Genomic DNA, 13,497 nt, shown 5'->3' on the forward strand with positions numbered 1-13,497 from the left:
CATTTCCATTAGTAACAAACAAGCGAAGCATACCACCAGCTATTAATGGTACAGAACGTGACAGAGGGGGAAAGAAAGACAGAGAGCGGCCGTCGCCTCCACACACACCACAATCTTCTGCAGCAGCAGCAACAACGGCATAACTGATAGTAACTTGGACTCCACAACTTACGTGTGATGGCATTTCTATGCATAAATATATTGCAGTAGCATTTTGTATGATTGATTTCTCCTTCTATGATATCCTACCTCTCTCCTAACTCACAACTCCCCCCCAACCCAATCTCATCATCATCTCTCAATTCCATCCATCTATCATACTATTATTATTATTATTATTATGCATTCAATCTAGAGGTATTACAGACTCTGATATTCAAATGGTTTTTCATTTTTCATAAATACTGCCACTATTCACTAGTTCCTTTCGCTTTTGGTTACTCCGTTTAGTAATCAGCAATAAAAGTACAGAGCATCCTTTCGTCGTTTTTTTTTTTTGTATTTTTTTGGTATTTTTTTTCTTTGGAAATCTTGAATATGAACTACATATGATATAACTGCAGGCGCACGTTTGTTTTGCAGAAACTCGAGCTGACGATGAATTTCTGTGTGGCGGCTCCGTTTCTGTTCTTCGCCACTCTTCTAGTAGTATTCAGCAACTCTTGTACGGCGCTCAAGGTCAGCACTCTGCTTCTTTTTACTACTCTTCTTTTTTTCCCCTATTTTCAGGACTCGTCCGCTGCTTGATTTGTGTTCTTACCGGTGTTTAAAAAATGCGAAGACAGTAGGCGTAAATGTTGTTACTCTGTTGCAAGTTTAGGTAGGGGAAACATGCCTTCTTTCCAAGAACTGCGACGATGCAGGTCTACATTGCGAGACTTGTCTCGCTGAAGGCCAAGGTCGGCCTCGCTGCACTCGGATTCAACCTATTAATCCTTTTTCAAAGGTATGGATTGGCTCTCAATTCTCTATTTATGTATGTGTTTTTTTTTGGTTAAATGTGGTGACATACTGCTATTCAAATGTGTCCTTCGCGAAAATTAAATGCAGGTGAAAGGACTGCCGTTTAATCGGTATTCGTGGCTAACCACGCACAACGCCTTTGCTAGATTGGGGGAGAAATCCTCCACCGGAGCTGTTATTCTATCCCCCACCAATCAGCAGGACTCTATTACTAGCCAGCTCAACGTAATTTTATTGCCTCCTCCTCCTCTTGTCTCTCACAAACACTGAAACACATGCACTGCCGAACGAACGCACACGGCATATATTATATGTAGAGCTGCAGAAACGATTATATATGTGTCTCTGTTGTTTAATGGAGAATTATGAGGATTCATATGCAATTAGTAGTATGTCTTTCTTATTACTTAATGCTAGGTCTGGTTTGGTGGTGTGGCAATTTGGGTTAGCGGAAAGTCATTGAATGTGACAAATATTAGTATACAAAACTTGTGTGACATTTACTTGATTAAAGAATTAATTAAGCTTTGGCATAACTAAGTTGACAAAGTATCGTTAAAGCTACTTTATGAGGCCGCTATTTCTCACTTTATATATTGTTATGCCCCAAGGCCGATGCAAACAGTTGATAAAATTATATAGTACTAACTAGTATCAAAACTTCTGCAGGATGTGAATCTAATTCAAAAGATAATTTTCTAACTCACCTGTTCCAAGCAGAACCAAACTAGTCCTAATAGTCTCAATCTAATTGTCTTTGTGCTCTTATGCTTTGTCAAGGTAGTTGTTAGTTGCGGATTGAACATGGCTCCCATATACACTGCATAAGCATAATATAATATGTTAGCCATAACGTCCCCTCGTTGATTCTTGTTGCTTGTATGCTTTTGGAGTTGTTCATGTGTTTGGATATTCATAGACTTGTTGCGGGGTGTTTTGGCGTGTGAGGTATGTTTTCTTTATATATTTGGCCTGCATACCATAAAAGAATCAATTCTGTTCCTTAGGAAAACATGAAATGTTTTGACTGCAGCAAATTTGAAAAGCCAAGCATCTTCAACTAATTGCTTAAGAGAATTCCCCATATTATACCAAACAAAACTCACGAGTTGACTACTAAGATTTTAGTTGACCCTCAGGTGTTTCTGTAAGTAACCGAACATGAATGCCAAGTTTTTGGTGCATTTAGAAGATTTCTTAAACAACAACTGATTAGCAACCTATGAGGGACGACCAGCTTACATCTTTTATACAATAAATTTCTATACTACATTAAGTATACATACAGTTGATATACAGTCATCAAACCTACACTCTTTATTTCTGGTCAATTAGGTGCTTTGTTCATGTAGATTTTCTGCCTATCCATTGATAAATTCCAGTAACTGTAGTTTAAGCCTGTTTCCTTTTTTCTTTTGTTCTTCTCTCTCTGGCAGAATGGTGTTCGGGGACTGATGCTTGATATGTATGACTTCGAGAATGACATTTGGTTGTGCCACTCCTTTGGAGGCAAATGCTACAATTTCACCGCCTTTGTAAGTACATATGCTACATCGTGACTTGTCATGATAAAATCATCTCTTAAACCAATTGCTTTTATAAAAATTTGGAGGTTTTGACAGTCTTTCTTTCTTAGTGTGTTACTTCCAATCCTTTCTCGTAAATGTCCTTCAGAGAAGCCAAATCTGATATATCTTTTGATGTATCCTTCCTTCAAGGCTGTTCTATATAAAACTTGTATAGAGACACCTGAAAGAATTCTCTTTTCCAAGTTACTTTCTCCTGGAACCATAGTTTATCACATCACTGTTTACATGGATTACTATATAAGTTGACTCTAACCTATAAAAATCTTATTCGCAGCAACCAGCCATTAATGTCTTGAAGGAGATTCAATTGTTTCTGGAAGCAAATCCATCTGAAATTGTCACCATCATAATTGAGGACTATGTTACATCTCCTAAGGGTCTAACTAAAGTATTTGATGCGGCTGGTCTGAGAAAATACTGGTTTCCAGTTTCACAAATGCCAAAAACTGGTGGGGAGTGGCCAACAGTTGATGATATGATCCAGCATAATCAGCGTTTGGTAGTTTTCACGTCCAAATCTTCTAAAGAATCTTCAGAAGACATTGCTTATGAGTGGAGATACTTGGTAGAAAACCAATGTATGTACTAAAATCAGTTCATCTCAGGTTGTGGGTGATTTGTTAAACATGCCTAGTGTTTTAATACGGTGTACTTGGAAAATTTTGAATGTCCAATTTAGTGCTGTATATGTGCAGATGGTAATGGTGGGATGAAGCCTGGATTATGTCCCAACCGTGCAGAATCACCTGCCATGAACACAACAACAAGATCATTGGTGCTAATGAACTATTTTCCAGATACACCAGATCTTACCCAAGCCTGCAAGCACAATTCTGCCCCACTGATTAGCATGATGAATACCTGTTATGCAGCAGCTGGCAAAAGGTGGCCCAATTTCATTGCTGTTGATTTTTATAAGGTACCAGGTTATTAATGAATAGCATTTATAAATCAATTCACAAAGAAACCTCTTGACAAACATGCTTGAGTTCTGTCTAATATTCTTATGCTGAGGACATTGTAGAGAAGTGATGGAGGGGGTGCACCTCAAGCTGTTGACACTGCTAACGGTCAATTGATGTGTGGGTGTCCAGATATCTCATCTTGCAAGGTTTACCCAAGTGCCAAGATATTGAAATTTCCTTCTTCCATTGCAATTTTGACATTGTAAAAGGCAGGAACTTTTGTGGACTTTGAATGCCTATTCTCACCGTGTGCAGGAGAACGTGACTTTTGGCTCATGTGATGTACCTGAAGCTGGTGCTACACCCAGTGCAACAATTAGAAACGGAACCAACTTTGCAATTCTAGAGACAAGACCAATTCAAGTCCACTGGTCGATTGGGGTATCTCTTGTGGCCATCCTTTTGTCATTTTAACCGTGAAATCCCAGCTTGCACTTGGTATCTTTTCGGGCTAACCATGGGTAATAAAGACATCTAACTGACTGACAGCCCGTGTTGAATTGTTGATACCATGTGATTCTTGACAAGAAGTTAACATTAGCAGAGTTATCTCTCTTAAGCTCGTCCCTTGCGCTTGGCTAGCAAAGAGGTTGGTGTATGCTTGTTAATTTGGATGGCTGCTTCTTGAGAGGTTTGCAGAATTCAGGAATTGGATGTAGTGTTTTAGTGGCTTCGCGAGTTCGCCTTTCCACAATGATTCAGAAAACCATGTGTATAATTTTTTTTTGGTTGACTGATTTGTTCAGAAGTAGTTCCAGCTTGTTGGGAATAATCCAATTGACTTTGGCAAAATCTTTCCCTTGTCTACCTTTTGTTGCAGAAATATTTCAATGTTTGTGGTAGAAGTATTCTGCTAGGTTTCAATGTGAAGATGGGTATTATGAGTTTCAATACCACTTAGGACAGCCTCTACGTGTGTATCATCTATCAAAAAGCCAGGAAGCTAGAGATGATCATAGTTCATTTCCGACCAAAGGCACGCAAATGATTATGCAAAATAAGAAACCATATGTATGGTGAAAAATTACCATGTTCACTTTGAAATACGACTGAAAACACACTGAGAGCAACAGAAATTGGAAGATGCATTTTGGATCCTGTTGCCGTCAAGGTCCAGTTTGAAAGGCTGAGGAATGAGAATGAAAAATGTCTGAACGAACGATCTGCTGCCTAAATCGAGCCGGATTTGAAATTTGGGCCGATAGTATGGGAGGTCTGCTCTCTGAAGGAAACGTGAAATCCGTAATTAGGCTGGATATTAGTGAAGCTTAACAGTCTGGGCCAACCTTGGGTCCCGTATTCTTGATTGAGACCATTCCGGATTAAACAGCCCAATCCTATTTTGAGTTTGCGTCTTAACCGCTAAATTTCCTGTTGGTTCCCACCTTGTGCCCAAAACATAAATGTGGGGAGGGAGAGAGAGTATGCTATCGATATTTAGCTATAATTAACTTAAGACTGATGTCAATCATCTTCATACCTGAACTCTAATACCGAAAGTCAATATAGTTAACTGGAATCATGCGCAAGGCTCAAGACACCGTCAGTTTCTTAGATTAGGTAGCTCGAGGCAAATTATTATTTTAAGATAACCTTTGTAAATCTGCTCGCCCATTGGCTTAACCTTTTTAAATTAAGTAACTGAGCTCATTGATTAAGGGGGCGTTTGGTAAGAGGGTATCGGAATGGGGTTATGGAATAAACCCCATAACTCATGTTTGGTTTACTGGTATTGGAATTGAAATATTGGAATGATATCTAAAAATATGTCATTTCTCCATTCCTGACTAAGTTCGTGGGTTTTGTCCAAAACCCAAATCTTATTCCCGGTCCCTCTTCTTCCTCTCTTTTTCATTATTTCCGTCGCCTTTCTCTCCCCAATTCTCTGCCCTAATTACCCCTTAAAAACACGACAAGCTGGAGCTTTTGCCGTGGGAAGAAGAAAAAAAACGAATGAAAACCACATCTGTGCTACTAGAGAGGTACGCAAGTTTTCTTCTGTTTGTTTTCTTGTTCCAAGTTCTCTATTCTCCAAGTCCATAAACAAGAATAATTTGTGCAATAGTGGATCTTCTTCTGCTGATTCTCAATCTTCCATTTCCCTTGTAGATTGCTCCTTAAAAGGTTTGTATCTCTAGTTTCTTTAGATTTTTTGCTCTTGGGAGCAGTACGTACTATGCTTTCTGTACGGTCCGGCAAATCTGCACACTTTTCTTATTTTGTTTTCTCTTCTGATATTAGCAGTTAGCAGATCTTCATGATTCTTGAGCTTTAGTGCTTCTTTTTTGTGGGTTCTGGCTCTTTTTTGTTTTGTCTTCCGCTATTGACTTTGTGGGGTCAAAATGAAAATCATAGTTTATTCCATCATCTTCTTGAATGCTGATCTCAAATGCAACCCAAAAAATGCAAAAGAATCCAAAACCAATAAGCATCAGATTTGTATCAATAGGATGAAGTACGGATCTGCATCATATCACCAAAGGTTCCCCACTCGCAAATCGAATTGGAATTTAGGCGTTACTCAAACCATTGATTTTGTGAGTTGAGTTATCACTTGAAACCCACCTACTTCATATTGGTGCAAGATTAGAAGTGCAGACCGTGGAATATTATAAATTTGTTAAATAGCCTGAAACCCGCTTGCGGGTTTCCCCCTTATGTAAAATGACTAAAAGCTGCGTTTCTGTTCTATTTATATCAAACACATACTCTCAAACCCTCACCTGAAGGGTGAGGATGAGAGGGGAGGTTTGCTGGGCATCCTAGGGCCCTCCGATGGGCATGTGCAACTCAACGCAGCTTGCATGTAAAATTTTTTTTTTTTTTAAGTAATTTGTTAAATAGCCTGCCTGAAACCCGCTTGCGGGTTTCCCCCTTATTTTCGTCTATTCACTCAGCTCCGTCTGTTTTGACGATTTTCGTCCACTTTTCAGGTTAATTCAAACCACGGGGTATCGACTGGTATGATATGAAACCACAGGGGGTTTTTATGTATGATTGCTTAATCACAGGGGGATTTTTTGTTGTTTACCCTTAAAAATACAAAAACCTGCATAACTCTCCCCAACATATGACAAGATTATTAATAAGATTTATGTAATTTTTCTTTTGAAACTCTAAGACAAGGTTTATTGTCAATTTTACAGGTAAGGTTAAAATTGGAAATTTATTAGATTCCATTCCGAAAGAACCAACGAACCAAACATCAAGTATAGTAATGATACCCATTTCAGATACTTGAACCAAACAGATGTATTGGAATGAAAGGTCTCATTCCAAACCCAGGATATCCGATTCCAAATCCGAATCCGATTCCAAGCTGCGAACCAAACGCCCCCTAAGATATTAAGCAAGTCAGAGTCAGACTCTTCACTTTGTAGGTTGGTAGGAAGAAACCGGCGGGGAGAATATTTTCTAGGTAAAGGACGCTATTAAGTTGAAAAAAAAATGGAATTAAAAATAGAAAAAGGGTTCAAAGATGGAATATTCTTCTTTCTTGTCCTAATTTTATCCATTTTGGCATCGCTGATCACTTTGTCACGGATCCCTTCAGTTCAAGTCCCAAACCAATCTGTCCGCTTAATATTGGATGAAAGCGTAGTCTAGCTAGCGTTTAGAATTAAGGGTGTAAGTTTTGGATTCAAATCTCGTCTCCCACGCTTTATATCAGTCAATTTGTAATGATATTAAGACGTAATTTTCACCATTTTATAGTTTAATATGAGTTATAAAAATTTATTTGTATTACTGTCACTATTGTTAACTTCTATAATCTTATACCACTAAAAATATAATATTGCAATTCTTATTTGATTATGGCGCATTTGCTGATTTTTTGCCTGGAAGTGGCTATTGAGTCAACAACAACTTCATTGCTAATTGCCAGTTGCTAAACCGATTTGAATGGTTCACGCGACGCATATATCCTTAATCATTACGCACAATGACGTAACAAAATCACCTAAATTGCAGTGATCTAGAGCTCCACAGAGAAATAAGATGTTTATTTATTATACGTTAGATTCTGATTATATCTGGTGGGTCAGGACGAGACCTGCTTCACTTGTGTGCAATCTTCACACACATTTGTTATTCTGCTTTTGGAGACACGAAAGCAGACGGAAGGTGGTTTTTTTTTCCTCCCTTGCCTTAGAGACAGTCTTCTAATTTAATAATTCACACTTGAGGCCCTACTTAATTAGTGTGCTAAAAGCATTCATTTGTGCTTCAAAAGTTTTAGTAAAAAATTTTTTAAAAAAAAAAATCACTCGTGATTTTTAGTGGAACTTAGATGTTTAAAGAAAGAAGAAGGAAAAGGGCCTAAAACATCTTCTTAATCCTACTGACATCATCATCATCTATAGCGTTATCATCATCTATAGGGTTGGGGCGCCGGGTCCGGGCTGTAGGGGATTAGTCGGGCCCCGTAAGGATTGACCCGGACACCCTTGTGTCGACCAAAAAAAAAAATTGTTCGGAGGCATATAATAATATCTCGAGAAATTGTTTGGGATATTATAGAAACAGTAAGTACTACTTATATGGCACGTATATACAAGGAAAACTAACCTAAATTTGTGAGGCTTGAAATGCTGCGCGTAACCAAGAAAGTAAGGACCGCCAAACAACACCCCCAGAACCAGAAGTAGAACCTTCTTCAAATTAAAGAAATCAATTAAATTTAAAGCAACTTTTCTTGAAATTGAATCAAAAGCATTGGTACTTTAGGAAACGTCGTGAGGCTACTCTAGAGCACAGCATTGGAGAGATTGCATGTAATATTATTGCTTTGTTTTTTCGAATTTGGGACGTCACAAATTTATACAATGGACCACCACCACCTAAGACGGGGATATAGATATAGTACTATTTTTATTTTTATTTTTTTATACATATACTAGCTTATATATCACACAATTAAGGGATGGACATCAGAGTTGCATGTCACGACTTCCCACGTCGAAAGTGGACTCAATTATGACCTTATTGGACCACAAAAGAAGAAGCTTAAAAACCACACACCCCCCCAAGTCACAAAGCCAACTAGCATTTGCCTTCTTTACACTCTGATATACTATATCGCAATATCAGTTGAAAAAATCGCTGGAACTCTTAAGAATTCTTTATACCCTGCAAAAGTAATTAGTATATAGTATATGAAAAGGCAGAGAACACAAGCATCCATAGCCGGATCGGATATACATATAGCAACTACGTCCTGTATTTCCTTATACTATATCAAAAGTACTGGACAGTGATAGAAAAGGGACTGTCTGCAAAATTAATCAATGGTTTCCTAGCTAATCGTCCATTTCTTTTTTCCCAAACTCAACAAGTATCTAGTAAGTACTATCTTTTTCTTTTTCTTTTCCATCTCCAATCAGCTTCTCTGATTTCGCTGGCTTGATGGGGTTTGTTTTAAAAGAGGCTTTGCATGATGCTCGAAATGTTCCGAAAAGCGGCTGATGAACCTTTTTTTGATAGGAAAAGTGGGATCGCTCAAGCAAGCATGACATGGTAGTGATGATACTAAGAAGTGACATTAGCAGCAGCAGCAGAAGCACATCTTTTTACCAAAAAAGGAAGCTTTAAGATGCAAAACAACAGAATGGTAAATCCTTCTGAATTTGTTTGATCATGCAGCGATTCATGCATGATCATTTCAACAACATTCATTACTCTGGGGAACAAATTGTAGTAAACGCGGGATCTGTTAATGACACAGACAGAATTTGTTCATTTGAAATTTAATGTAGGAAGCGTTAAATCTCCTAGGTATTGAAGCCGTCACTCACGCACGCCATGATTAGGTGAACAGTAGTACTCAACCATTTTCCTATCTGAGACACGAATCAGTGTAGTATATGGAATTTACCTGCAGGCCCAACAACAAAAATGGTAGTACGTGATTAAGAAAGATGGAGGGAAAAGTTGCAGTGAAAAAGTATAGAAGTGAAGTGCATGGTATCTGGTCGTCTTGTCTTGTTTTAACTTTTAAAGGCAGATAGAGCAGAGAGGTGCTATGCTAATCCTGGGACATCTATATATGTTGTTGGGAGCCACGTCAAAAATTTAGATTGATAATTTACTGCTCCGACGGAACATTCCGGCCTTTTTAGCCACTTTATTTATATATATATATTTGACCTATCAAAAGTGGTTAATTTGCGTTGTATATTTGAGAGGAATCGTCAGAAAAGAAAATAAAATTCCTTATTAATTGTGGGAAACAAAAGGTTTTTGTGGAAGATGCCGCCCCATTAGCAATTTGAAGCCATAGTGATGTGAATAAAAAGGAGATAATATAGCAGTCGCGGAACCCATGGCTTGTTTAATTCTCTTAGTTAGCAGACAATTAATACGATAAAGAGTTGTTCTACAAATTACTCTAAGCGTCGTCTTCTTCTTAATGAAAAATTGTATGAAAATAGAAGCAAGTTTTTTGAGATTTTATAATTAAGCTGCAACCTCAGTGTACATACTCCAATATGACGGCTTTCTTGATGCTTAATTCTCTATTTGTTCACAAACACATTTTACATTGGAGCAAAAGATACTACTGGCAATGATGGTTAGCATCTCGACTTTGTCTAACAACTCCTTTTCTCTGTGTTTCATAATTAAGAGCTGTAAAGAGTAAAAACACAACGAGAAGCGGGGAGGTGGGGGAGGGGTTTAACTACTTTTATCAAATGCATGTTTTCCAAATTTATTTTTTTTTTCTGAAAACGATAATTGATTATATTAACTTGCATAAGAAATATACACTCAATGAGCAAAGGTTCAAGTTGAACTGTACAAGTGTCTGCGACACTCAGAATTTAACCACTCCTCGTCAAAAAGATATATGCTTAGCGCATAAAAGACTGAGCATGTTTTCCAGATTACAATATGATTAAAAAATGGCAAACGAAACTTTGATCTTATAAGCATCATCACATGGCTAACATTTCATTGGCAAGTACGTTCAGAGAGTTGAGGAGCAGCAAGTCCCGTGTGCTTCGCATTATTTAATTCCTTGGAAATTCATTAGATATAGCACGTCACCACATAATGCAGTAAAAGAAAAAAAAACCAAATGCTATAAATTTAAGCTATAAAAAACATAATGCATAATACAACACCCCCTCCAAAGAATTTATTTGTATTGCATGTAATGTTGAAAACCCACGAAAGTGTCTAAAATTTTAAGGGTAGAAAAATATTTTAAAAAAATATATATATAAATAAAGAGATGAGATAGGATGAGTAATAGATTTCGAAATGTTAATGATTAAAAATATATACTGCTCCAGTATGTAATCTCATTTCACTAAAAATAAAATAAAACTACTGCTACTTACCATAATAAAAAAATTCTGAAGAGGAATTCCGTACTCGGTCAAGCAAGCAGTTCAGGGACCACGGGTAGGATCCTGACAGTTACGTACATTTTGCACGGCGCATAACTTTGTTTACACATGGTATAATTTACTTTAACGGTGTGTAATTTTAGAACAAAATTTTGTGAATCTCACATATGTTGTTAACATTGAGATACATATGTTGTTAACATTGAAATACAAGACGAAATCTGAATCGTATAAATTTTTTTGACTAAATCTTGACCGTAAACTGCTCATGACCGTCCGTGCCCCATTTCCAGCCGTTGAGAGCAGAGCTGCAGAAGCAGAACCAGCTGGGTAGTGTGGAGGCATGGGGTTATTTACCTTGTGAGTTAGGTCAATTGGAAAAACCTTTTAAGCAGTCAAAAGGTGAGGTGAAAAGAGGGGGGCATACTTAACTGGGAACACGTGCATGGGGGAAGCGATGCTGATGCAAATTGCAAAGGCCAAGGGGTGGGGACTGACCGGGGGGGCGACGGGGTTTGAAGCTGTACCGGCAAAATTGCCCGGTTGACTACAGACAAAGCAGGCAGGGTCCTCTTCCTCTTGGGCCCCGTGGACCAAACAAATGTCTTGCTCACTTACTCTTACCTTATATTTTACAGCAAAACATGTGAAGGATAAAATAGATTCTTTGTTGAGTGATGCAAAAATGAGATCCAAAGGAGGGCTCTGTGGGGCTTGGGGAACGTGTGCCTGTAGTAGGACCCATTTAATCAACATCGTTTCTTGCATGGGCCCCAATATTTTAGTCCAGAAAATCCCACCCCCATCTCCTCCACGGCCTCCGTGGGGGTTGTGGTGTGTGTCGGGGGGGGGGGGGGGCCCTGATTGGTCTTGGTGTTATCCATTAGATTAAAGAGGACGACTAATGAAAGCCAGCAAAGATGCACATACAGATACAGTACAGGTAGAAAAATATTTTTGGAAAGGAGGAGGAGGAGGGAGTTTTCAGTTTTGGAATAAAGAGGTTTGGAGAGACAACCCAGCATCCGCACATTCCTCTGCTTTATCTTTGACCTTTGACCTTTGACCTTTGACCACACCCCCACACACACTTCCAGCGTCCAGACTCCAGACACACACCTCCAGCCTCCAGCCACCAATCCACAAATTGCATAGCAACAAAGCAGCAGCAGCAGCAGCGGCAGTCTGGCTCAGTGCTGACTGCTGAGTCGGGAAACATATTTTTAAGTAGTAGTAGTACTAGACTGTATTACTTGCTTTTACTCTTTTTTCTTCTGAACACAGGAGAGAAGTGAAGAGAAGAGAAAGCTGCTGCTGCTTGCTGCTGCCATATTATTCCTTTGACGTACGTACGCATACAACAATTTTGGCCACCCATTCCTACTTCCATCAGACAATTTTTCTCTTTACAGTAAACTTATAATAGTAGCAGTAGCAGTACTTGTTTGGTTGGGGAGGGTGCAGTTGCTGGGAATGAGTTGTTGGTCTCACCACCGAACTTCCAGGGTTAAGGAGTTATTAGGACCACTAATGCCTCGTCAACTACATTTTATTGCTCTCCTCTTGCCCAAAAAAAAAAAAACACTCAAAAAAAAGGAGATAATATAATATTCCTAGCGGTGAATATTGACTAATATACCGTATTTTCTTTTTTCTTTTTTAATTTAAAAAGAGATTCCAAGCTTTACGAAGAAGAAGGGAGTAGAAGAGAGGATTTAAGAGTCAAACACAACATCTTAGCAATTATGAAATTAACTAAGAAATCATTTTATTTAAGACTTATCACTAAGAGAAAGAGAGACAGGAAAAGAACAAAGAATAAAAGGAAACAAGAATATCACAATGTGCAAGGCCAATTTGCAAAAAATCTAAAAACATGCACTGTATCTTCATAATACAAAATTCTATACGGAATCTGATGGCATATTTCAAGTTATATTACTCATGTAAGCCCCCTATATATTGGATTTACAACTCAACTAAGGGTGCATTTGATAAAATTGAAATCTAAAAATTGAAACTTGAAATCTAAAATATGAATTCATTAAGTTATTAAATTATTGAGTATTAAATCTAATATATTTGAGTGCATATCACATTCAGTGATAAGTGAATAACTTATCACTTAATTTTAAAAGCAAATTTTACCTAAGAAATTCAGTGCTATTTAATTAATTCAGATATTTAATTTTTCGTTATCAAATGGTCTGAATATACTAAAATCTAAATTCATTAAATTTAAGTACTGAATTGAATTATCAAGCAAGGTCTAAGATAGCAAAAGAATGATACAAACTGAAAAAGAAAAAAAAAAAGGAATTAAAGTAAAAGAAGGAAGGAAGTTGAAAGCCTAGAAGCACAGGGGATAGGGGACCCCAGAATCAAATCAATACAAGGCGGTTAAGGAGCACGATTGGACCATTGAGAAGCCAACGGATGTAAACAGGAGCTAGATATGAGCATAATTCATGGCCCCACTCGGTCTTCGCTGTCTCTTTGACCAGCCAAACCCCCCAAAGGCCCAAACCGCAACCATCCCCATCAACTCAACCCTGATCAAACCCCTCACCCCTCCCTAGTCCTTCCCCTGCCCTTGTTGGTTAGTTAACCTGGAGCAATCCAGTCAAG

At 38.1% G+C, this 13,497-nt stretch overlaps 1 protein-coding gene across 1 annotated transcript; it reads left to right on the forward strand.

Annotated features, from left to right (window-relative positions):
• The first annotated feature begins 228 nt into the window (after positions 1-228).
• On the forward strand, positions 229-4,422 carry LOC113761539 (PI-PLC X domain-containing protein At5g67130). Its single transcript, XM_027304568.1, has 9 exons — positions 229-357; positions 583-678; positions 821-946; positions 1,051-1,188; positions 2,400-2,498; positions 2,827-3,130; positions 3,248-3,471; positions 3,577-3,663; positions 3,773-4,422. Exons 1-9 carry the CDS (start codon positions 238-240, stop codon positions 3,929-3,931), a joined length of 1,353 nt encoding a protein of 450 aa, XP_027160369.1. The 5' UTR covers positions 229-237; the 3' UTR covers positions 3,932-4,422.
• Positions 4,423-13,497: the final 9,075 nt, after the last annotated feature.

Source organism: Coffea eugenioides, chromosome 2, assembly GCF_003713205.1.
Source record: "Coffea eugenioides isolate CCC68of chromosome 2, Ceug_1.0, whole genome shotgun sequence".
Taxonomy (NCBI): Eukaryota; Viridiplantae; Streptophyta; class Magnoliopsida; order Gentianales; family Rubiaceae; genus Coffea; species Coffea eugenioides.

What these genes read in the sequence shown, in the direction of transcription:
- LOC113761539 (XM_027304568.1), top strand. Translation starts at nt 238, where the DNA reads ATGATATCCTACCTCTCTCCTAACTCACAACTCCCCCCCAACCCAATC. An exon ending in GCTACAATTTCACCGCCTTT is followed by an intron (nt 2,499 to 2,826) that starts GTAAGTACATAT and finishes TCTTATTCGCAG; the next exon opens with CAACCAGCCATTAATGTCTT. An exon ending in CAGATATCTCATCTTGCAAG is followed by an intron (nt 3,664 to 3,772) that starts GTTTACCCAAGT and finishes CACCGTGTGCAG; the next exon opens with GAGAACGTGACTTTTGGCTC.